Source organism: Silurus meridionalis, chromosome 1 (assembly GCF_014805685.1).
Source record: "Silurus meridionalis isolate SWU-2019-XX chromosome 1, ASM1480568v1, whole genome shotgun sequence".
Taxonomy (NCBI): Eukaryota; Metazoa; Chordata; class Actinopteri; order Siluriformes; family Siluridae; genus Silurus; species Silurus meridionalis.
This window is the reverse complement of record NC_060884.1, coordinates 26,770,109-26,796,979: the sequence shown is the minus strand read 5'-3', so window position 1 is coordinate 26,796,979 and position 26,871 is coordinate 26,770,109. Positions and strand designations below refer to the sequence as shown.

General features: G+C 36.1%; 1 protein-coding gene across 1 annotated transcript in view; it reads right to left on the bottom strand.

The window, feature by feature from the left end:
* The window catches only part of ghrhrb (growth hormone releasing hormone receptor b), a 47,230-nt gene extending 22,554 nt beyond the window's left edge, over window positions 1–24,676 (bottom strand). Inside the window, exons 1-2 of the mRNA XM_046847318.1 lie at window positions 24,430–24,676; window positions 14,673–14,781 (exon numbers count right to left, since the gene is read on the bottom strand). Coding sequence (XP_046703274.1) covers window positions 14,673–14,781; window positions 24,430–24,516 — 196 coding nt within the window. The 5' untranslated portion in view covers window positions 24,517–24,676. The remainder of the gene's footprint in view (window positions 1–14,672; window positions 14,782–24,429) is intronic.
* Between the last annotated feature and the right edge of the window lie 2,195 nt (window positions 24,677–26,871).

Genomic DNA, 26,871 nt, shown 5'->3' with positions numbered 1-26,871 from the left:
CGAGACTTAGCCAAGCATTCTCAGGATTCTTGAAGAATGATGATCAGTATACTGTATATGGTATACTGTAATTTGTTTATTATTTACCAAATGACAGTACATAATTTAGCAAAACAAAGCAATTTACAATACTATACTGTATAAACTATACTATGCGTGGAGGCCAGAGCATACACTGCTATAGTACACTTGCCTACTGAGTAAAACTTTATATATTTTTACAACTTTATCGTATCAATATCATCATCGTAAGATCAAAAAATCGTAAGTCAAACCATCACAACTCATGGACCATCGGTATATGTTTTCTGTTTCACCTGTTGCTCTGGCCTCCTCTTTAATTTTCATTTTCGCTTCAAGTAAGAGCATCAAAAAACGTAAAAGATTTCCAAAATCATCATGTTAACAAAATTTGAAGTATTTGCGAGTTAAGCTGCTTACTAACTAGTCAAGTTTTTGTGAATAAAATAGTCACAACTAGATATCTAGAACTATACAAAAACAACAATCAAACCTAAATTCACATGTACAATTTATTTACAATTCTATTATTATCTACATTGATGGAAAATTTCAAACTATACTAGTTTTGTAAATCTGTTGTACATTTAATGTTAATATGTGCAGCAGGTTTAAGCCCTCTCTCTGACTAACTTAGTAAAAACTTCTCATTTAATTAGCTTTAATCTTTTCTCTCAGTAAAGCATGAACGTAAAAATCTGGTGTAAGAAAAAAGCCCATAGATGCTAGTGTTTACAGGCATGTTTCACACAAGCTGTGTTTTCCATAGTAAAAAGTTTGGGTTAAATGAACAAACAGTGCAATGTTTTACATTTTCTATAAAAACATTTCATTGCTGCATTTTAATGAAATTTTAAAGGAAGAATTGCCTCTGGTCTGTACTGTGAGAAAGGCATTTGGGGAAGAGCTCAAGGGGTATTACTAATGTAGCACACCTGAGACCAGTTGTCCCACGTACATTTATTTGATCTCTCTCTCTCTCTCTCTCTCTCTCTCATACACACACACACACACACACACACACACACAATGAACAGTGAGTCTGTGTGTCTGTCACCAAAGCAAAGCTAAAGCCAGGCAGAATAAAGGGTGAGGGAGCGAAACAGCTGTAATGTTATTTGTTTTGCAATAGCTTTACATTACTGTCTAACTGTCTTTGCTAAGGTCTAAAATGATCATGCGATTGTTGTGAACTATTTTTATGCATGAAAAATAGAACTATTTTGTGAGACACAAAACTGTTTGCTTTTTCATTTAAATAGTATGGGATTGGCATGAAATATACATTAAACATTACACCAATGAAACCAAACTTATAACCTATAAAATATATAAAATAATATCAGTTCAACAGGACCTTGTTGTTCTTAGTTTTCAATTTGGCCCTGGACCATTTTCCTTATATCTGTGTAATTGATATTATAATGACTGTCCTCATAATGACCTTTCCCTGCCTGCTTTCTGGTGATTATGTCTTTAGATGCAATAACTTTGTCCGTTTATGTGTTAAGCATAATTTGGATTCTGACTAAGATTATTACTGCCTAGCATGTGTTTGAATAAATTGTTAACCCAGAAGTAATCCCTTGATTTTCACACAGGAAAAGAGTCTCACATCTTTTTGCTGAGATAGGAGTAGAATAAGGATAAGGAGGAGGATGCTCTTCACCATCATGGGGGAGTAGGTGGAAAGGGCAAGTGCTAAAACGTGAGTAATGTAGCATGTTTAAATGCCAAGGGCGAAGCAGGAAATTCATCAGGTCTTTTTTCCCCAAGTCGGTATTTGAAAGAGTCTGATCTTGAATTGAATAGGGTTCCTCTGTCGAGTAGCTGTTAGCATGATTTAAACTGAGCTACTTGACAAGCAATGATTTTATTATTTTACTTTTGCGCTTTTCTGTTTAGGAGTAAAGGAAAGACAAGGATCTTATTGGAAGATGAGTTGATGACCGGCTATATTCAGACCATCAAAGATATTGTCGTTGTATCATTAACCGTGAGAAATTGTTCTCAACATTTACAGCTGATAACTGGGGCTCAATGCTAAAATCATGATTTTTAAATTTTTTATTTAGTCAAGTAAGGTTTATTTCTATAGCGCTTTTTACAGCGGACATTGTCTCAAAGCAGCTTTACAGAATTAAACAGTTAATGTAAACGATGTGTATATATCCCTGATGAGCAGCCATGATGAATGTGGCAAGGATAAACTTCCTTAGATGTTACGAGGTTGAACTTATTTAGCCAAATAAGGAAGTAATATTTTATTTTAATATTTGTGCGATTAATAAAAATATTATTCGCACTTTTAAATGGTACCATTTGATATTACAAGAAAATACAACTTGAGCCTTAGTTGAGTTCCCTTCCAGGAACCCAGGAATCCAGGTTCCTGGGGTTTGCTTTCGGGGGCGAAGCTCAGGGCCTCCTGTTCGGCCTAGCACTCTCACCCCGCACCTTTACCAAGTGCATGAATGCGGCTCTAGCCCCGCTATGGCTTCAGGGCATCCGCATTCTAAACTATATCGACGATTGGTTGGTATTAGCTTGATCAGAGCTTCAGGCGGTCTGGCATCGAGATGTCGTTCTCGCCCACATGAATGAATTAGGGATCAGACTAAAAGCAAGGAAGAGTGTACATCCCAGGCCGATTGAACTGGAGAGCAGACGCCCTTTCGAGGCAAGGGCAGAGGCCCGGGAAATGGAGGCTCCACCCTGAGGTGTGAGCACCACCAGTTGGACCCAGTTAACTGCCCGGTTGGTTAAGTTCTGGAGTTCCTGCAGAAAAAGTTTGCTGCAGGGTTGGCTCCATCAACCCTGAAAGTTTACGTGTCCGCTATCGCGGCTTATTGTACTCCGCAGGTGGGGCAGTCACTGGGGAAACACCCCCTCGTGACACGTTTTCTATAAGGCACCTGGAGGCTGAAGCCCAGGACATGACCCAGAGTGAATGTGTGGGACTTGCCCGTTGTGCTGGTGGCTGTATCTGAGCCCCCCTTCGAGCCATTGGCCCAGGTGGCCCTTAGGTATTTGTCAGTTAAGACTGCCTTCCTCCTGGCAATCTCCTCCCTTAAGAGTGTCGGGGACCTACAGGCTCTTTCTGTGGCCCCGTCTCTCCTAGAGTTTGCCCCTGGCATGGCCAGTGCTATTCTTTACCCCAAACCAGGATATGTGCCTAAGGTGCCTGCTTGTCGTTTTGCAGGCATTCTGCCCTCCTCTTTTCCTAGGCCCTAACCAGGAAAAGCAAAATCGACTTCACAGGCCTCCACAGGTTTCCCGGCTAATAAGCAGATGCTCAGTAGATGGGTTGTGGATGCCATTTGTCTGTGTTATGAGTCTTCTGGTCTTCCCACTCCTTTCGGTGTTAAGGCTCATTCCACCCAGGGTATGGCGGGCTCTACAGCCTGGTCCGCTTGAGTGTCGCTTCAGGACATTTGTAACGATGTGGACTGGTCCAGCCCGCTGTCCTTTGTCAGGTTCTATGACCTCGCCACTCCCGGCTCCTCTGTCCTGCATGCAGGTTGTGCTCAGACACACTAAGCTCCTCTGTCCTGCATGCAGGTTGTGCTCAGACACACTAAGCAGGGACTGGTCAGTATGGCATGATTGGACACTTGTTTCCAAAGTGTTTTCGATGCACGACTGCCTATTGGCCAGATTTTACACATGATTCAGAGCGTGTACAATGCAAGGCGTTCCCAAGCATTTTTTTTTTCACCTAAGTAACCTTGTGATGATGTATATAGGATAGGAATGTATGTAGGATAGGAAAATAAAGACAGTACAGAAGGTACAGGCTGGAAAGAAAGAAGAGGAAGAATTCTTAAGGGTTTTGGGTTGCAGTTAATCAATTACAATTGAGGAAAGTGTGCCAATCAAACAGATAATCAAATAATCAACAAATCAATCTTTTTATAAACATAATGCAAAAATAGGTTCAGTAATGCGTATATAGAGCTGGTGCTGTTCTTTGTTCCTGGCTCCAGTAAGGAAAAAACTCCTACTTACAAGGAATTGAATGCTTAAGAGTTTTAGACTGAGTCATTTTATTATCCATGGGATTGAACATTGAATGCATGGCGAGATTCTTATTTCAGGCACCACAATAATAAAAGTTGCTGGATTCCTGCCAATATCCAGCAACTTCTTACAGCCATTGAAGAGGAGTGGACCAACATTCCTCAGGCCACAATCAACAACCTGATCAACTTTAGTTAAAACATAGAAAAAAACATAGTTAAAATGTTACTCCTAACTTTCCTGAACATTTGGTCCCGCTGCAGATTTCCATGAATTTTAAGATAATCCGTAACTTGCTGAATTTGCGAATTTTCGGAGCCGTGAGTTCCAAACTGCAACTTATCGGAGGTTGACTGATATATGGGGTGTAACGGAATTCACAGTTAATTATTATTCATATTTGTGATCATCAATATTTGAACAGTTTACATATAAAAAACAATTTTAAATAAAATGCCTGTTTGGTTAAATAATATTTTAATACATTTAAATTTCATAAATGAAATGGATTAAATTAAGTGATCTATTTGCCCTATTTGGGTAATAAAGATGTTAGCGTGTGTGTGTGTGTGTGTGTGTGTGTGTGTGTGTGTGTGTGTGTGTGTGTTTTACATTTAATATTGAATGTTCTACTTATTTCAGCATACTTTAACAAGTGTTTTCATTCCTTCTTCCTTTGCTTCTTTGCTTTTTATTTTATTATAGCTCTAGATTCTTCGTTATAGACTTTCCACCATACAATCTATAGTGAATCTTTATTTTGCATCCAAATTGACCTAAATATGACTAAATGAGAAAATACATTTGTAAGAACTACATTTCCCTATTTGGAAGTGATAGCGTAGAGGTTCAGATGTTGAACTTTTAACTAAAAGGTTGTAACCAGAGTTCTTCTCAAGGGACAATACTATAGAAATAAAACTAATATATTTTTGAGTAGTCAATGTGCAGCTTGTATAGCAGTACAGATTTACTGTTCTCTGAAAATAACTCAACTAACAGCCATTATTGTCAAAAAAAGCTGTCAAAAAAAGTGAGTACACCCTAAGTGATGAAAAATTTGCTGCTTTAAGTACAATTCTCTCATACTAACCACTGACTATTCAACATAGCACCTGAATTATTGCACTCTACAAAGATGGCCAAGGCTATAAGAAGAGGTTTTCTAAAAGGGTTTTACTCAGAACAGACCTCGCAAGGATCGATCAAAGTAGTAGAGTCCTCATGCTGTGCGTCAGGTGCCGAGGCTGGCTTGAAAAGCAGACGCATGAAGGTCCGCTTCTCAGTGCTCAGACCATACGCCGCACACTGCAACAAGTCAGTTGTCCTAGATGAAAGCCTCTTCTGGCTCGCAAGAAATCCTGCAAACAGTTTGCTGAAGATGACCTGTCCAAGAGTATGAAATACTGGAACCATGTCCTGTGGTCTAATGAGACTAAAATAAACTTGTTTGGCTCAGATGGTGTCCAGCATGTGTGGCGATGCCCCAGTGAGGAGCATCAAAAAAACTGTGCCTTGCCTACAGTCAAGCATGGTGGTGGTAGCATCATGGTCTGGGGGTGCATGATTGCTGCTGGTACTGCGGAGCTGCGGTTCATTGAGGGAAACAGGGATTCCAACATGTACTGTGACATTCTGGAGCAGAACATGATGCCCTCCCTTCAGAAACTGGGACCAACGGCAGTTTTCCAACATAATAATGACCCCAAACACACTTTGAAGATGACAAATGCCTTGCTCAGGGTGAAGGTGATGGAGTGGCCAAGTATGTCCATTCAAAAAAAAAAATGTCTATGCCCAGGAGGATTAAGGCAGTGCTACATAACAATGGTGCTCACACACATTATTGACACTTTGGACACAGTTTTTTGATGTGTTCACTTAGGGTGTACTAATATATATATATATATATATATATATATATATATATATATATATATATATATATATATATATATAAATTCTAATTCTAAAATGATAATGGTCATCACTGTTTAACTTTGATGTTTTAAAAACAATGTTTACAATTTAAAACTGCAGCGTATATCACATAGAACAGCGAGAACTGCTGTTCTATGTGATATACGCTGCAGTTTTAAATTTGATTGTCCATAATAGCAAACAAAATGGAATTCGGGTAACCTGATCTCCTCAAACACAGAGCTCCAGATGCAAGAACCAACATTAGAAAAATGATCTGAAGCGTTGTTTATTTTGTTAACATCATTATTGCTTGTCAGTAGTTGGCAAAATCAAATTAAAAACTCAAGTCTAATTCAAATGAATGTGGAAGGCCCTTTGATCCCAAGTGAGTTATCTTGATCCCAAGAGACAGTATCCAGTTGAAGCTCAGAGCTGAGCAGTTGAGGGTTGGCAATGTTAAACAGTTAAACAGTGGCAGGATTTGAACCTTGACTATGTTTAGCTTCACTGCTGATGAACAAAACGGGCCTTGTTTATCAACGGTTTTGGTATGTAAATGTGAAAATGACAACAGAGCTATACAGAGCTAAATATTTCTACAATAGTTACAAACACTTCAGTAAAGCTGATTTTCTTATTACACACAAGCATTTGTTGATAAATGTTCTTCACTTGTAAATTATCAGGGAGTTTGTAAAGATTTAGCTGAGAAAGGAGGACATTAATAACAACTCAGGCATAAATAAATGGGCTTTTGACTGAACTAAATGAAGAAAATGACAGCTAAACAGTGACTAACTTTTCCCCCAATTTAATGTCTGGTCTTATTGTAAAGAAAGGATTTGTTTTTATTCCTTCATACACATTACACAAAATGTCAGTGACTTGCCATTCTTTCGAGTTCGCTTCTGTTAGGAGTAGCGTATCCAACTGTAAATTCCTTCCAAACCCATTTTAACCATTACATCACGTGTTGCTGGAGTCAAAGATAATCTATCTGCCTTGACCCTTCACCGTAAACACAATGGGCATCCTATAGCTCACAATCAATGTAGCTTGAAACTTTTGCTTTTATATTCCTATGTGATTATTCCAAAACCCTCTAAAAGGTGTCCAATCACATCGACATTTTCACATTCTTTATTGGATGGTCAGAGACTTCACTAGTCAGAGCTCACAACCCGCATGTGTAGCAAACTGCACAAGCTTGAATATATTTGTATGGATTCAAAAACTGTTTTCCACAATGGCTGACAAACAAGATATTGATTTGGTCGCAGATATACTTATAAGGACATTTACAAGGTGAACTTTTCAAGAAAAGCTTGACATTGCGAGGAAAAGTCAGCCTAAACTATTCAAAACAGTTTTCAAGCTTTTTCATGAACCATTTATACCTTTAGGTTTTTTTTCCATGTTGACTTTTAATTCCAAATCACCTGGAAATCCCCTGCTAGAGATGATATATGCAGACGGTGCAGTTGTGGCTGCAATGACAGCAGGCTTGTTGAATTGTGTTCATTGGGTTTCTAGTTAAAGTAATGGCATTTATTCTCATTGCATGATATACCTGTCTGTGATGCAGCACTCTGTTATATTGCGCTTCTCCATAATATTGATGCTTTTTATAGCTGTAGCATCAAAATTATGATGTTAAGAGGTGAACTGATTCAGGTAGGACACCAATGAAGTCCTTGGTGTAAAATGCTACAGCAAAATATCTACAAGGTGGTATTACAAATTTTCAAGACTAGCTCTGTTTAAAAGAAAGTACTTTATTTATCTACGTTCACACAAAGTCCCCTTGCACAGCGCTCAATTCAGCGCTCCCAGTTTTCTTGCCACTTCTGGAAAATGTCCTGAAGCCTTCCATTCAAAGTGTGTCAGAGATCCATCTGCAATGGTTTTAAAATGGCGACCTTTAAGCTGGATCTTTATCTTCTGGAAAAGGGCGAAGTCCGCAGGAGCCACATCTTTCAAACATCAAACATGTGTATTGTTTTCCGACGATCGTTATGCACAAGTCGCCAAATGGCCTCGACATTTTCAGGGGTTGAGTTTGTTGAAAGTTTTTCTGATCTCTGGTCGTCTTCTGGTGATGTTCTTCCCCTCTTGAAATGGACATGCCACTTAAAACACCTTGAACGAATCATTCTGTCAAACCCTGTCAAATGTCCCTATGGCAGATTTGCTCAGTTTCAGGCAGGATTATACGTTTGCTCTTCTGTTCTAACTTGCTGTCCATGATCGCCACATGAAAACATGTGGTCAGAATAGCACCAGTTAGCATCAACAGTCTCGAAACTTTTTGATACATTATTGATGTATTGATTACATATGGGTTGGGGGAAAAAAGTGAAAATGTAATGCATCTAAAGACATCCTACTGTATACAATCATGTGCCTCCAACATTGTGTTAACAGTTTGGGAATGAACCAGATTTAGTTAAAAAAAGTCAGGTGCCCCAATACTTTTGTCCATGTAGTGTATGTGCAAAAAAACTGAGATTGATTGTCTTTTAACTTTTTTGTATTAAACCAATATAAACACATAAATACCCTTGAAAATAAACAGGATTTATTTTGATTAAAATCTTACGAGCTTGAATGCGGACTGATCACGTCCGTGTCCAGACATTATTATAAACCATTTGAGTTACACACCTGAGAGGAATTTAATTACTTGTGTGAACAGACATAAGGTCTATAAGTTAAAGTATGAATGCTTATTAAAAGTTTATTAATATTAACACATGGTGAATATTCATGAGGCTCAGATGGAAAGCCTCTAGAATGGATCATTGTTTCAGTGTATGCTGTTTACTTCATTTTATACATCATCTATCATTTTCCTTTACTGACTACGTTAATCTTTAATACCTACAACTATAAATGAGTAAATTGTCAATCATTTCACTGTAATCAAACTTCATCAAACTTACTGAGATATTAATAGAGCTATGTGTTACACACTGACCCAAATACAAATGGAAATGCTTGCAAGTTTACCCATTTTTAGAGTAAACATCTCAAACTGTAGTTATTGCGATTGGATTTCATAAGCTTGTCTTCCTAATTAGGTCTCCTATCCCTGTCTATGGAATGCCATTATATATAACTAATTTAAAGGCTTATCCTCAGGCTAGAAGCTTTAAACTTTGGATTACCATTTTCCTGGTGCAAAACAACACATTTGAGAATCAAGTTTATTTGTTTATTGTATCAACATTTTAATACAAAGGAACACTAAAACAAATTTTCTTTTGGAAATGATATAACCCTTTTCTGTCAATCCCATTTATAATTATTGGGATATATATATATATATATATATATATATATATATATATATATATATATATATATATATATATATATACAGTGAGGAAAATAAGTATTTGAGTACCCTGCTATTTTGCAAGTTCTCCCACTTAGAAATCATGGAGGGGTCTGAAATTGTCATCGTAGGTGCATGTCCACTGTGAGAGACATAATCTAAAAAAAAAAAACAGAAATCACAATGTATGATTTTTTTAACTATTTATTTGTATGATACAGCTGCAAATAAGTATTTGAACACCTGAGAAAGTCAATGTTAATATTTGGTACAGTAGCCTTTGTTTGCAATTACAGAGGTCAAACGTTTCCTGTAGTTTTTCACCAGGTTTGCACACACTGCAGGAGGGATTTTGGCCCACTCCTCCACACAGATCTTCTCTAGATCAGTCAGGTTTCTGGCCTGTCGCTGAGAAACACGGAGTTTGAGCTCCCTCCAAAGATTCTCTATGGGGTTTAGGTCTGGAGACTGGCTAGGCCACGCCAGAACCTTGATATGCTTCTTACAGACCTCCTTGGTTATCCTGGCTGTGTGCTTCGGGTCATTGTCATGTTGGAAGACTCAGCCTCGACCCATCTTCAATGCTCTAACTGAGGGAAGGAGGTTGTTCCCCAAAATCTCACAATACATGGCCCCGGTCATCCTCTCCTTAATACAGTGCAGTCACCCTGTCCCATGTGCAGAAAAACACCCCCAAAGCATGATGCTACCACCCCCATGCTTCACAGTAGGGATGGTGTTACCAACAGTAACCTTGGAAACGGTAGTCCCAGCACTTTTCAGGTCATTGACCAGCTCCTCCCGTGTAGTTCTGAGCTGATTTCTCACCTTCCTTAGGACCCCACGAGGTGAGATCTTGCATGGAGCCCCAGTCCGAGGGAGATTGACAGTCATGTTTAGCTTCTTCCATTTTCTAATGATTGCTCCAACAGTGGACCTTTTTTCACCAAGCAGCTTGGCAATTTCCCCGTAGCCCTTTCCAGCCTTGTGGAGGTGTAGAATTTTGTCTCTAGTGTCTTTGGACAGCTCTTTGGTCTTGGCCATGTTAGTAGTTGGATTCTTACTGATTGTATGGGGTGGACAGGTTTCTTTATGCAGCTAAAGACCTCAAACAGGTGCATCTAATTTAGGATAATAAATGTAGTGGAGGTGGACATTTTAAAGGCAGACTAACAGGTCTTTGAGGGTCAGAATTCTAGCTGATAGACAGGTGTTCAAATACTTATTTGCAGCTGTATCATACAAATAAATAGTTTTAAAATTATATATTGTGACTTCTGGATTATTTTTTTAGATTATGTCTCTCACAGTGGATATGCACCTACGATGACCATTTCAGACCCCTCCATGATTTTTAAGTGGGAGAACTTGCAAAATAGCAGGATGTTCAAATACTTATTTTTCTCACTATATATATATATATATATATATATATATATATATATATATATATATATATATATATATATATATATACTTTTAAATATACACCCCACTTTCTGTTACAAATTTACATTTCAGGCATTAATGCTGAAAAGGTCAACATGTGCAAATTAGTTCAACTTAGCAAAGAGTTAAGACCTGTGATATACTGTAATCAATCAGACAAACACTTTTATGAGTCACTGGTTTGGTCATTTAGTTACTACAGTGAAAGAACTGGGTCATATTGATCTTCTCAGGTGGTAATCACCTCCCTCATCAGTAGCCATGATTAAACATCTTCTGTTTGAAATACCACCTTTAATCTCCAAGATCTTTACACTTGATTACATTTAATAATTACTTTTTACTTTCTTGTCTATAGGCAAACAGGCCAATTTACCAGGTGCAGGTAACTCGTGTTTATAATATACCTTAAAACCTTTGCTACTTTTAGTCTTATTGATTGTTGCCAAAATGACTGGCCTCATCACATAAATAAAAAAATCACTTTTTTATCCTGGATCACATAGTTAATGCACACTGGATGGAATGCCTGTCCAGCACCGTGCACCATGCGCACCACACACAGGAAGAACCATCTAGACGGTTCAGGATCGAACCTATAACCCTGGAGACATCATGCAGGAACATGGCCTGCTGTGGCATTGATTATACTGCTAACAAAGGCACCAAAACAACTGTGCAACAATACAAAGAAATACAGAAGAATTGTGGTATATGTATGTGTATATTCCTTATATACTTTACATGTTACATATTACGGGATTTACATTAATGTACTCATTCGATAAGGGTCTTGTTTCTGAAGTAACTAATTAAGTCATTTACAGAGACCTGTACAGCAGAGGCTTTACATAATCGAAGACGAATAACAAGCATAGCCAATCAATTTTACTGTATCAAGGCTGGCTGGTAGGAGCTTTGAGTGGTGGTCTGGCTTTCTGTTACATTTTCTGTCTCTCGTTATATGTATGAGCATCAAAAGACTACATCAGATGATAACATCATCTTTTAAAAGGTCTGACATTTTGTGCCAAAGTACAGCTAAGTTGTAAACCATGATTGAGATATTTTTGTATTTAAGATATTTTAATCATTTAAAAAAAAATCAGAATCAGAATCAGGTTTATTGGCCAAGTGTGTTGACATACACAAGGAATTTGAATCCAGCGTTAGTGACTCTCAAAAGTACAGACATAAATAACACAACACATTGAGCTTGGACTATACAAGACGAAACAGGATATACAAGATAATATAGACAATGTGAGACAATATAGACAGTATGAGTATTAAATAGGGTAAATTTGCAGATATGTTTAAGTTTGAGGTATCAGTCATCTCCATGAGTCTTTCTATAAGCGTCAGCTGGTTATGAGGTGCTGAGGGTTTCCCAGTTATTATTAAAGGATGTCATGCATCTACAAGGTGGTATCAAAAGGTTTTGAGACTAACTGGTGCTAGTCTCACCACATGCATTACCATGCCTGCAGTTTCATAACAGCAATCTAACAGCAAGTTAGAACAAAGAGTAAATTGTTCTGATGTAAAAGTGAAATTCTGCGTAAAACGTGGCAAATCTGCCACAGAGACTTTTGACATGACATAAGTTTGACATAGGGGGATGCTGCAATGAGTCGTTCGAGGTGTTTTGAGTAGAACATGCGCTTCAGGAATGGAAGAACCTCAATGGAAGATGACAAAAGACTTGTGCATGATGATCTTCGGAGAACAATCCACATATCTCACTTCCACACACACCCTACTGGCCAGATTTGTCTCCTGCAGATTTCGCCCTCTTGAAGATCCAGCTCTTGCTCTTCGTTTTGACAACACTGTGACGATCCAAGGTGCTTTAGACTCTTCAAGAAGAAGACTTCCAGAATGCAGGAATGCTGGGAGCAATGTACTGCAGTGCAAGGGAACTATTTTGAAGATTACAGTGTGTAAATGAAGATAAATAAAGTTATAAAAAATGTTTGTACCACATTATATGCAGGACAAGAAAAGAATGCACTTTTCCAAAAAAGCTCAAGATGATGTTTTGGTATGTGTGAAACTCAGTTACTCATACACCATTAACTCCTGGTGAAATGTTGCACCCAGGCAGGACTTAAAATGACATCGATCCAACTAGTTGATCCAATGAGCATTCATATTTCAATTTAATAAAACAATACATGTACGGTATACCTAACAGACATTAACTTGACATATCATCTTTCATCTGTTTATTAGCTCTGTGTCAGGTCAGATTTATAGACAGACTTTGCTGAAAGAGTGTGAGTTATGCAAACAGTGTTATATTACAGCGAGATATCTGATGAATTCATTCATTCATACGTTTTTATTGACATCAAGACTGATGAATTGTATAGACTCTCTGGTAAATATTTTATTGGCACATTTAAAAACATAAACTGTAGTAGGAGGCAATCACTGGGATGCGCACATCCTAAGCTCACGGCATACTAATGAAATCTGACACCGTTGCATGTCTGATCTTACACATACCTTGGCAACAAAAACTTGCAATGTGTAGCCTAAGAGAATGCTAACATCAAAAAGCTTTTTACAATAGGTTATTTTTTTATTTATTTGTTTCATCCATAAATTAATGCAATCCAGCCCAGGTACTACTTATGACATAACACCACTAAAACACCACTAAAAAGATATACTAGCCGAAAATAAAGCTAAATATAGGAGTTGCCACTCTCTGTAATCACAATACATGACTGGTGGAGTTGCTGCAGCACAGGGCTCATTACTCTTAGCCCACAGTCTCTCTTAATGTCAACTTATGACTGCTGATGATTCTTAAAGCTGCAAATAAGATTTTGTGAATGGCAGAAATAATATATTTTATTATAAATTTATTTATTTCTTGATTTTTTTGGAAGATAGCTCCTCTAGCCATTTCACACAAGCCACCCCGGTTGTCACAAACAAGATGCTATACTGAGTAAGAACAGCTGTTTTGCCATGTGATCTAAAAAGAGTGTGCTATGTAGACAACAAATGTAAATCCATAGCAGCTTTAAACAACCCTTACAGAAAGTGATACCATCTTAAAACCCAGGAGAAATGAAGTGAATCTAAAAGGTTGTGCATGTGCTACACCTTCTTTATCTGGGTCATAAACGTATGACATTAAGTCACAAAGCTTGCGGGACAAACAGAGGTCATATTTATTAGCACTGGATATTGGGTGGATTACAAGGACTGTTCTGTCTTTGTGAGTGTCAGTGTTTTAAATTCCTAACTAAGCAGCTCTGTTAGAAAATATTGCAGGCTGTTGCAAATAAAAGAAATGGATGCTATTGGTCACAATTCCTTTACCATTACAAATGTTAAAGGTAATAAAGTGATTTGGTTAATAGCAACAGGTTATTTTTGTATAATAATACAGCCACTCCTGGCATTACAATTTCTCCTACAGTCTAGCATTTTTACTGCTAAGGATTAAACACATTTCCTTAGGATTGTTTTGTATTTCCTGGACTTTTATATAGCATTTGAAAAGCAGAACAGAATCTGGCCAGTGCTGTTGCCATGCCAATGTAAAATATTTGCAGAGTAGAAATTTGCTTGGCCATAATAATGCTAGGTTCATTCCAGGGCATCTATGGAGTCGTAGTAAACACTGAACCAACTCAGGTAACTGCTATATCCTAAATCTTGATTGATTCATAAAATCCCCATTCAGGGACCTCTGACGGTACTCGACAGCATTTAGCTTTCTCTGGAAACTTCTGGCTGACAAAGAAAGTAGTGAGTGGTGTCAAAACTGGGCATTCATGAAACCATCCTCACAGTGACTGAGTGAAAGATTCCACTCATCTGAGCTTTATAACTGACATAGTATTTGTTTTTCAATGCAGCCATACTTTGAGATCTCAAACAGATATTGAAAATAACTTACCAGTCACTGTAGTGTTGTTGTGGTACTCTTGTTCACGTGTGTTTCTGCATTGCTCCTTAGCCTTCATATGCTGAGTCACAATGGTACACAATGGATGGATTGCTTCCCCCTGTCAAAAGTGATTTAGTATTACTATAAAGCTGTATAAACACTTTATTTTATCTCTTAAAAGAAATGGAACATAATATACAGCAAATTATGTACATAGAGTATGCTATAATCCCTAGTTTATTTTTGTTCTTAAACATTAACCAGCTTAGTTTCTGTGACAAATCCTACGGTGTAGTTTATCTCATTAAAAAGCAGTCATTTTCTATGGAACTGGACCTGGACAAATGTTGAGATACCTACTAATTAAAATCTAATAAGCACATTAAGAACAAATAATTAAGAACAAATAAGCGCATACAACACTACATGGAATTCATGAACCTACCACAATCCGCTTTACTCTTAATATTCATAATATTGCATGTATAGCATTAAGATAAATACAGAAAGGGAGAGAGAGCTCAAGAAACACACACAGAGAACCAATTAGAATGAATAGGATTAGCATGGGTTGTCTTTCTCTCTATTCATTATAGAGGAATGAAGAGCAATGCTGCATTTATATTGTGTATAGCCTCTATTTCAACTCCTCGCTGTATTAAGAAGCTATAATGAGTCAGAGTTGAGTGAATGGTAATGAAAGAAAAAAAACTGTGCCTGGGGTTAAAAAGAAGCAGGTTGTTTGCCGATCATTGTGTTGTGCCAAGTGTTAAAGCAGAGAAGCAGTGAGGCAACGTTCTTATCTCATGGTCATGGCCCTGTTCACAACATTTCTGACAGTTGTGTTAAGACAAAGTGGTAAACATGTACATTACACAGAAAGCAGACGGTCATTACAAACAATGTGCAGCTACAGTCTACAGCTAGTGGAAATCACCCAGAGGCAGAATGGTTATGTATGGGGAATCTGGATGTGCATTTGAAAGAGAGAGAGAGTAAAATAGCAGCCTCCTTGTCATGTCTTGCCCTTGAGCAGATGGTGAAGCTGTAGGTGGCATTGACCTCAACGGGCAAAACGATTCCTGCGAAAGGTGTACATGAAGGTGATCAGTCATTCTTTGATTAAACAGCCACTTTGTAAGTAACTGAACGAGTGTTCTTGTATAAGCTAGCATTTAATATGTTCATTATATAATAAAGAATTATGTCTCATTCTTTTGCAAACATGATGTTTTTGCATTGTGGCTGTTAATTTAGTGCTTGATCAGCATGCATTATGCACATTTTTTTAACATACAATCATTTGGGAATTTTTCAGATGCCCAGCAGTAGCAAGCTGTATCATTAATCTTCCTGTTTTCCTTCTGTCTTAGCATTATAACAACAGATGTCGTTTGCATGTTTGCCATGTTACCGAGAAAGTCTATGTGCTTAGAACTGATGTTCGCATAGCAACTGATTTGGGGAGTCCTTTCCAAATATCAAATAAATCTTTTCAAACAGTGTGTTTTTTTCCCTGAACTTACAGTACAGACCAAAAGTTTGGACACACCTTCTCATTCAAAGAGTTTTCTTTATTTTCATGACTATGAAAATTGTAGAGTCACACTGAAGGCATCAAGGGCTATTTGACCAAGAAGGAGAGTGATGGAGTGCTGCGCCAGATGACCTGGCCTCCACAGTCACCGGACCTGAACCCAATTCGAGATGGTTTAGGGGTGAGCTGGACCGCAGAGTGAAGGCAAAAGGGCCAACAAGTGCCAAGCATCTCTCAGGGAACTGCTTCAAGACTGTTGGAAGACCATTTCAGGTGACTACCTCTTGAAGCTCATCAAGAGAATGCCAAGAGTGTGCAAAGCAGTAATCAAAGCAAAAGGTGGCTACTTTGAAGAACCTAGAATATGACATTTTTCAGTTGTTTCACACTTTTTTGTTATGTATATAATTACATATATAATTCCACATGTGTTAATTCATAGTTTTGATGCCTTCAGTGTGAATCTACAATTTTCATAGTCATGAAAATAAAGAAAACTCTTAGAATGAGAAGGTGTGTCCAAACTTTTGGTCTGTACTGTATATCTTACAGTATATACTTATCTTACTGTATATCTGTATATCTAACTAAGTTAATATCTCACCTTAATACCTTTCTTACAAGATCCTGTGTGAACCTTTAATACTAAGATGATAATGTATTAGAATTACCTTATTATCATAAACCTGTTATTGCTGTGTAGCCTGTACTACGGTCAGAACAGGGACAAGAACTTTATAAGGAAAACTCCCACCAAGGTGGTTTTAGTGGAAATTGCAGAACCCAATAAATTCCAAATGAACACCAGTGTATTATACATAAATACCATTCAGTTTAATAGTAACACCTGTATATATAGTCACTAAGTTATCTAATCAGTCAATCATGTGGCAAGTCAAGAGCTTAAATTAACGTCCATGTCATTATCATCCAGAGGTAGAAAGAGTAATAAAATCTTCTATTCAAGTAAAAGTTCAATTCAATAAAATTTGACCTACATACAAGTAAATCTTCTGGTCTAAAAATCTACTCAAGTAAAAGTAACTCATTTGAAATGTACTCAAAGAAAAGATTGACAGTTACTATTTTTAACAGTGGGGTGGGGTGGGGGATTCTAGTTAGGTTTAAAAAAGACAAATAAAAATCTCAAAATAGTTGTTTTTAATTGAAGGAACACCTTTACAAATTAAAGTGCAATAACAACAACAAAAAACATTACAGTCCATGACTTAAGTCTAATGTGTGTTATGCACTTTCGCAGCAAAACAATGATAATGAGAGAAATTGCAAATGCAAATTCAGAATTCAGACAGTGAGCACACACATTAAACAGCATTTAATTTGATGGCATTTTAATCTCAGCTTGGTCTGTATCACTGACATCTGTGTTGCAGTTGTTAGTTAAAGTGTTGAAGTAAAATAGTAAAAGTACAGATTTTAAAGACTAATTTAAAAAGTAGAAGTACACAAATACAACTACTCAATTACAGTAACAAGTAAATGTAATTTGTTACTTTCCCTTTTTGTTATTATCAGACAAAAATGTGGTCTCTGCGACCTTCACCTTCAAGTCAAGAAGCTTTTATTGTCATTTCAACCATATATAGCTGATGCAGTATACAGTGAAATGAGACGTTTCTCCTGAACCCAGGTGCTACATAAAACAACATAAAAACAACAGTCACAGTACAGAAGAACAAAGGGCCAGGAACTAAGATCCTCACCACATAAAGTGCATGTGTGCAACTGGTGCAAACAGTGCAAAAGACAACACAAGACAGTGCAAAAGACAACACAAGACAGTGCAGAACAATACAAAATACACAAAATATAAAAATAAAAGCAAAAATAAAAGCAGCAGTAGCTCCGCTTGGCTTGGATGTTGTTGTTAGATGGGCTGGACTGAACATCAGCGTCTCTAGAGCAGTGGTCCCCAACTGGGTCAATTGGTACCGGGCCGCACAGAAAGGATACATAACTTACATTATTTCCGTTTATTTATTATCTGATTCTGAACAATGTTTTATTTTGGGAAATTACCGGATTCCCTCCACCACATCTGTCTATGACTCACTCTTGATGCATGTCAAGATGCCTTGGTCACATGTCTTTCCTCCATCCGCTACATTCTTGAAGGGGCTGCTCCGGCCGCTAACACATAATACATTACCGCTAAATTCAAACCCCCAAGCTAGCAAAATAAAACAACACAGTGGATTCATGTTTTTTATTATATTTAGAAAATACCAGTTTTTATGCCAGTCGTATCATTTTATTTTGTTGTATTTATCCGCCACACCTTAAAGACCGGTCTGTGAAAATATTTTCTTACAGTGAACCGGTGGCTCAAAAAAGGTTGGGGATCACTGCTCTAGAGTTTATATAGAATGGAGTGAGCACAAAATGAGTGAGGGACAGTTCTGTGGGTGAAAAGAATGATTGATGCAAAATCAGAGGAAAGTCCAGATTGGTTTGAGCTGCCACAAATTATATAGTAACTCAAACAGTTACTTATTACAGCCACTGTGAGCAGAAAAGCATGTCACCCAGGAGTTACTGACAGGAATAGAACATAATATGGTCTTCTGTTTTACCTCATTCACCTAAGGTTCTGCTTACCAGACCCCTCACACACAGCATGTAGTATGTTTTACACTATTTTTTGTGTAAACATTTTTAACTGACAAGAAAACAGCACCTTTTCCATTTGCTCCATGGAGATCAGCAGTATTTGAAGTACACTAACTACCATGCCACAATTAAAGTTAACTTTAACTGGAGCTCTTGACCTCGTTCTGCATGATATTATAATTGTGCTGCTGCTTGATTGGCTGATTGAAAAGCTGCATGAATTCGAGGTTGTACAAGTGTTTTTTATTAAAGTGGATGGTAAGAATATGTTTAATTAAATGTTTCTAGCTTAGCACTGGACCCCATAATGAGTCTACACAATCCTATCAAAAATGCAAACTAACATGTGGCTCCTGGCCTGATTTCCTCTCGCTTAAAAAAATCGATTGGCCAGTCTTTTGGCCATTGACATTAAACATAGGAAGGAGTGAGACAAAGGAGAAAACTAATAGTTAGATAAGAATTCTGCTGCTGGCAAGATAACATATAACTGCCCCAAGGCTGAGGCTGAGAAAAAAACATTATAAAAGGAAATGAAGCACCATTCAGAAAAGTCATTAGAGAACTCACCAAGCAACAATCACATTTCATTACAGCATTGATTTGAACTTTTATATATATATATATATATATATATATATATATATATATATATATATATATATATATATATATATATAAACAGTCAGTTTGTCCTTAGCATTGCTGTAGGCTGTAATTAGTCATGGTCAAAAGTAAGACTTAATTTTAAACTGCAGGCTTGAACTAATTGAATAACAAGAAATCAGTTTTCTCCGTTAGTGTTAAATAGCCAGTGTTCTTTTGACTGGAAATGGTCAATTAAACAATATGCCACGAGGAAAGAAAGAACTAATTTAATTTATTAGAACATCCCTTTATTTACACATGCCCATGTTGACATGTGAGGTAGTACAAGGGTCAGACTGTCCTCCACAGCAGCAATGAGTCAGCACAGAGCTTTATGTAAAAAAAAATTCTATTTTTTTTATTTTTCAGTTTTTTTGATATACTGACAGAATTCAAATTAAATCCTACAGCATTATTTAAACATAAGCCTGGATTTCAAAATGTGTTATATATTTTGATGTGTTATTTTTCCACGAAGCTCCTACAATGCAGTGGCTGTTAATGTATATATTTGGTCCTTTTGGTCCTTTGTATTAAATAATGCTACCCAACCTTATGCATGCTTGGCATGTGCAGCTCATGTACATGTTGCATGTAAATGTTCAAATATTACTTCATTTTCTCTAACCCATAAGACATAAGACTTACATAGACTAAATTTGCAGTTTAATCAGTTGTGTGCACTCCAAACATGCATGTATACAATAGGCTGCGAGACAGCTCATACATATTTTTACTGTTTTAGGATTTTCGATCAATTACATTTATACAGTATGACAGCCCTAATGCCACTATTGTAAGAACTTGGTACATGGATGATTCATTAAGTGACCTGTCTCCAGAATAAGGAAGAGCAGGGCTGTGTAAATCATTGTACAATGTGTCAAATTCAGTTAATGTTAACCACAGAATGTTGGTGGTATTTAGTTAAATCACATTGATGTAATGTTAAATCCTAAACTCTACAATGCACTGAAATTCCACTACTAGTTCATGCAAGCATTTAAATTCAAGTCCCATGTCAAATAACAATTCCCTTCTATACATTTCCCTACTTATGCTACACTGAGTGTTTTATAAGACTGTTACCATTATTCCAAGATCTGCATATAAAAAACACTCAACCATTACTTGCATGAGTGCAGAACATAGCGCGCCGTCTCTGCGAAAGAACAACAGCCGTCCTTGGTGTGAGATTCCCTAAGAATCACATTAATGCAAAGTGCAAGCTTTGTAAGATCTGTCATTAATGGGTTTGACGAAGCTAGGCTAAAAATGCAGACTTGCTGATATTTAATTCTCATGACAGCAGGCTTTCGGTATTAGAGCAGCATGAATTTTCGTGGAATACACCTCAACAGGAGACAAAATGAAAGAACGGACAGCTTAACAAAGGTCATGCTGTTCGGGCACACTGAATTGGCATTCTGCAGTTTGTTGCCAGTGTACAGGCCAGTTGATCCAGATGACGATAAACATAAGTGCTGGGCATTTATTTCCACTGAGCCCTCTTGGCTGCTTTAGGTTTTGAGGAGTTCAAATTGAGGCAAGTCATTTGTCTGGTTTAACAAGATCATTAACAAATAATCAGTAATTATTTTGTTATTTATTTTTATTTTCTTCCTAACAGCAAGAGATGCTGCAGTTTTAGCTTAGACTTAAAATATGGCAACAAGGAAAAGTCATGCAAAGGTAAAAATGACGTGAGAAGGAGTACTGAAGGACCTAAGGGTGAGAGGTGGGAATGATATAATATAAAATCTGAAGAATCCAGCAGTGGTAAAGATGAAATGTAAAGATAAAATGTATATGCGCTTAAGCAGAAATTAAAATAACTGTCTGATATAACAATACATGACGTTTATATAACGTGATTATATTAATAAATACATTTACATGTGAAATAGAGTTTAAAAGAAAGGATGCTATGAAAAGGCTATGATTAACAAGACTGTAAATGCAAAGAAATTTTAATTGGGGCTCAGGACCAATAAAGATCCACCACAGCGTTTCAGTCGAGTTGAGGTCTGGTCATTGACTGGGGATATTGTGACAGCTTGATTATTTAATCTTTCAGCCATTTTGTTGTAGACTTGCTGGTGTGCTTAGGATCACTGTCCTGTTGCATGACCCAGTTTCAGCAAAGTTTTTGCTTGGACAGATGGTCTCACATTCGACTCTAAAATACTTCTGTATACAGAGGAGCTCATGGCCATCTTGAAGACTGCAAATTGCTTAGGTCTTGTGGCTGCAAAACAAGCCCTAATAATCACCCCTCCACCACCATGTTTGACAGTGCGATGATATGCTTTGTCTTGTTTTTACCAAACGCTGAGTGAAGCAGCGTCTTGTATGTCCAAAGGACATTGTTACCAAAAGTCTTATAGTTCTATAAATTAAATTGTTATTTCAGAAATTTGGATGCCATTGTTAGAAACTTAAATGGTATTTTCATAACAAATGTTATTTAGAATTTATAGCTGGATTCATAAATTATTTAATATATAATAAACCTTTAAAAGGTTTTTCACATGTAAATATTCGTCCACGCTGTAGATTGATGGCCTTTAAATTGACTTAAAAATGGCCCCTCCCCAGATTTATTGGCAGCAACAGTTGGTCTTATAAGATAATTACTTATGTTTTTCCTCCATGGCATTGTGTTAACACACACTTGAATTCTCCAGACCAGCAAAATGTTAAAACTTGGACTTTTACAGAGTTTGACACACTTGCTATTGATCCATTAATCGAGTCTATCTAATTAGAAGCACCTGGCTGCTACTTAGCCGTAGACGTAAGTTGAAGTACTTTGAATTTGCCATTTTTCCATTTATATAAATCAGAATATTGTTTAAGATAGTTGATGGTATTAATATAAACTGTAATGCCATTTTCATAGCTATTAAATGGAAATTATAGCTGCATTACTAAATTATTCACTATATAACAAACCTCAGTGCTGCCAACAACACAATGGAGCCTGCACACATACTGTAATTAGCACATCTAATCATTTCTAAGTTAATTAATTTAGTTTTTAAGCTATATAAACAGCATAACATCCAGCAAAACCTGTAACTTTATACCACAGGCATATTTTAATGAAATATTGAACAAATGAACAAGTTAACTGATGCATGTTGGTTGAAAATAAAACCTTTGGATTATTCTTTCCATATTTCCACAAGATTTGCTAGTATAATCTAGCTCGCACAAATGTCAACCCAAAGCACGATTTTTTTTTTTTAATTTGTGATTAATAATGCAAACTGTATTTTATCCCCACTTTATTATACTTTAATTGTATTATTGTGTATATTAATGACATGTAAGTGCACAGTGGGTTTCTATAAGCACTACCACTAAAGCAGTTCTCCTCAGCGTTATATACTTGCCAGCATGTTCATTTACGCAGTGGCTTTACTCTCCATGAAACAACATGAATTATTCTCTTTGCAGACACTGATACCATTGCGTTACTTCTCTTACGCATTTGCGCATTCACATACCCTGACACTTCACACAGCAGCGGTGGATTTCTGCATGACACTGTGAGCAGCACAAACTGAACTGTACTACTGTTTACATTGCTTACACATCAATCAATATTCCTGTTCCTCCTTATTCTATAAAGCATCCTATTATTTCTGTTATTATCTTTTCATATTATGTGCAACCCTATTCATTGTAGTGCAATATTACAATGACTGGTTTTATTGTGTTTTGTTTTCCTGTCCAGTTCAGTTCAAGAAAACATAGTTTCAGCTGTAATAACCTGACAGATATTCTGTTTTATTCTGTTTTACTCCATGCCTTTCTATTATATCCCTGTTACATTCAACTCACTTCTGTAATGTTTTATTTATCATTTATTCTTTTTCGTTCTGCTTTATTGTATTCTGTTTTATCTGATTCAATTCTATTCTTGCAAATAGAAAATTCTTACTTCACTATACTAGTGTCAGTAGAGATATTCTGTAATATTATAATCTATTAAGTTCTGTTTAATTTTGCTCTATTGTATCTGTTCTATTCTATGATATGGTATAATTCTGTATTCATTCCTAATTTTAACTCCTAGAATAGCATTAGAAATAAATAATATAAATATTAGGTATTCAGTCACTCTATTTTGTTCTGTTCAAATCCATTTTAATCTATTCTATCCCAGTGTATTTTATTATAGATTTTTTTTTTTATTCGAGTTTGTTTCTGTACTCTCCATTCATAATGGGTCCTATTGGTTCTATATTATATTAAGCACTATTTAACTCTACTGAGCTCTATTCAGACTCTGTTCTATTATGTTTCATTATATTCTCTTCTCGTTGTATTACATTCTATTCTGTTTTGTTTGTATTATTTATATAATTCTATTTTCTCTTTTCTGTATATGTATAAACACACACACACACACACACACACACACACACACATATATATATATATATATATATAAATAACATTTGATTGCATTCTGTTCTTCTGTACTCTGTTTTGTTTTATTCTATTTTAACCTGTTCTGTTACTATTCTGTTTGGTCTCCTTTAGTACTAATAATTTCTATTCCATTTTTCTGTTCTGTTATACTTTGGATACAATACATTCTATTTCATTTTCTATCAAACCCTGTACTATTTTTTTTATTCTTTTATTATTTATGATATTCTACCAAATCTAATTCCACTATACAAAGGCATATTTTAATATTTTTACCTATTCTACTGTTCTCTGTTCTGTGTAGTTCTGTTTTATTCTGTTCAGTCGAGTGCACTGACCCTGAGCTTCTCATAAGCAAACACTTCGAGGTTTTAAGGAAGTGTTCAAGAGAAGATACAGTGACAACGATTCCGGTTCTCTTTCCACCAAAACTCTCCCATGGAGCTCACAGTAAACTCATCTCACAGTGAACTAGACTACAGCCAGCAGGTCATTGCCTTTACTTACCGTTTGCCAAGTGCAGTGATGGATCCACCATGACAGCAGCACGACTCTAAAAGTTAAAGAATTCCTGGAAAGTATCATGTTCAGCATTCTGGTGTGCAGAAACGAACAGAAATGAAAATGCTCAGTCTTAGAGACCCTCCTCTGTGTTTCGAGTTATTCCACACTGAGACTACACGGATATGTATTTATTATCCGAGCACCGGATTCACTGCGGTTAAAACAGCCGCATCCTGCAAATACACGGTTAAGACAGCCGCACGTTGTTTTGTGTTGCGCGTCTAATCGTGCACTTACGGTATGGGTGGTGGGAGCGGTCAAAATACATGGAAAGACGCTTCAGAAAGGCGTCTCCGATATAAAAAGACAAAAAACAAAAAGACATTAAAAATTTTACAAATCTCAGTGCATTTTTAATCCACATTCAAACACTCATTAAACTTTTCCTTTATAGGTTTGTTCAATCTTTCAAATAATTCTCATTTACAGTGTCCCTTTACAAGTCTTTTTACTGTGGAGTTTTGAAGAAAAGTAAAGGCAAAATCACTCAAAACCTCATGTGCATTTTTTATCATGTTCCACATTTAAAATTATTGTATTAATTTTCAACTCATGTTACTGTGGAGTTTTTGAGAAAAGTAAAGGCAAAATCACTCCAAGCATCACTGCATTTTCAATCATGTTCCACATTTAAACACACATAAAACATTTTTCTTTAAAGGTTTGCTCAATCTTTTAAAAAATCCTCATTATCAGTGTTCCTGTCTATTATAGTCTTGAATTTCAAGTTATTTTACTGTACAGTTTTTAAGAAAAGTAAAGGCAAAATCACTCCAAACAACAGTGCATTTTTATCATGTTCCACATTCAAACACTCATAAAACATTTTTCTTTATAGGTTTGCTCAATCTTTTAAATAATTCTTATTTAAAATGTACCTTTCTATTATTCTGTAAAATTTCAAGTCATTTTACTGTGGAGATTTTGAGAAAAGTAAAGGCAAATTCACTCCAAGCATCAGTGCATTTTCAATTATGTTCATATTCAAACATTCATAAAAGATTCTTTATAGATTTGCTCAATCTTTCAAATAATTCTTATTTTCAGTGTCCCTGTCTATTACTCATTTAAATCTCAACTCATTTTACTGTGGAGTTTTTGAGAAAAGTAAAGGCAAAATCACTCCAAACATCAGTGCATTTTTAATCATGTTCCATATTTAAACCCTCATAAAACATTTTTCTTTACAGGTTTGCTCAATCTTTCAAATAATCCATTTTAAAGTGTCCCTGTCTATTATAGTCTTAAATTTCAAGTCATTTTACTGTACAGTTTCTAAGAAAAGTAAAGGCAAATTCACTCCAAGCAACAGTGCACTTTTATCATGTTCCACATTCAAACACTCATAAAACATTTCTCTTTATAGGTTTGCTCAATCTTCTAGATTATTCTTATTCACAGTGTCCCTGTTTATTATTCAATTAAATTTCAAGTCATTTTACTGTACAGTTTCTAAGAAAAGTAAAGGCAAAATCACTCCAAACATAAGTGCATTTAAATCATGTTCCACATTCAAACACTCATAAAACATTTTGCTTTATAGGTTTGCTCAATCTTTTAAATAAATCTTATTTACAGTGTCCCTGTATATTATTCTATAAAACTTCAAGTCATTTCACTGTAGAGTTTTTGAGAAAAGTGAAGGCAAATTCACTCCAAGCATCAGTGCATTTTCAATCATGTTCTACTTTCAAACACTTATAAAAAATTCTTTATAGATTTGCTCAATCTTTCACATAATTCTTATTTAGAGTCTCCATGTCTATTATTTTGTAAAATTTCAAGTCATTTTACTGTTCAGTTTTTCACAAAAATAAAGGCAAAATCACTCCAAACATAAGTGGATTCTTAACCATGTTCCATATTCAAACACTTGTTTTTTTTTTTTTTTTTATATAGGTTTGCTCAATCTTATAAATAATTCTTATTTAGAGTGTCCCTGTCTATTACTCTATTAAATTTCTAGTCATTTTACTGTACAGTTTTTGAAAAAAGTAAAGGCAAATTCATTCTAAACCTCATTGCATTTTCACTCATGTTCCATAATCAAACACTCATAAAACATTTTTCTTCATAGTTTTGCTCAATATTTCAAATAATTCGTATTTAGAGTCTCCCTGTCTATTATAGTCTTAAATTTCAAGTGATTTTACTGTAGAGTTTTTGAGAAAAGTGAAGGCAAAATCACTCCAAACCTCAATCATGTTCCACATGTTCACTCTAAAGACAGAGACAGACAGAGACAGAGACACTCTAAATATGAATGATGTGAAGGATTGAGCAAACCTATAAAGAAACCTTTGAAGGAAAATGTTTTATGAGTATTTGAATGTGGAACAAGATTGAAAATGCAGTGATGTTTGGAATGATATTTGCCTTTAATTT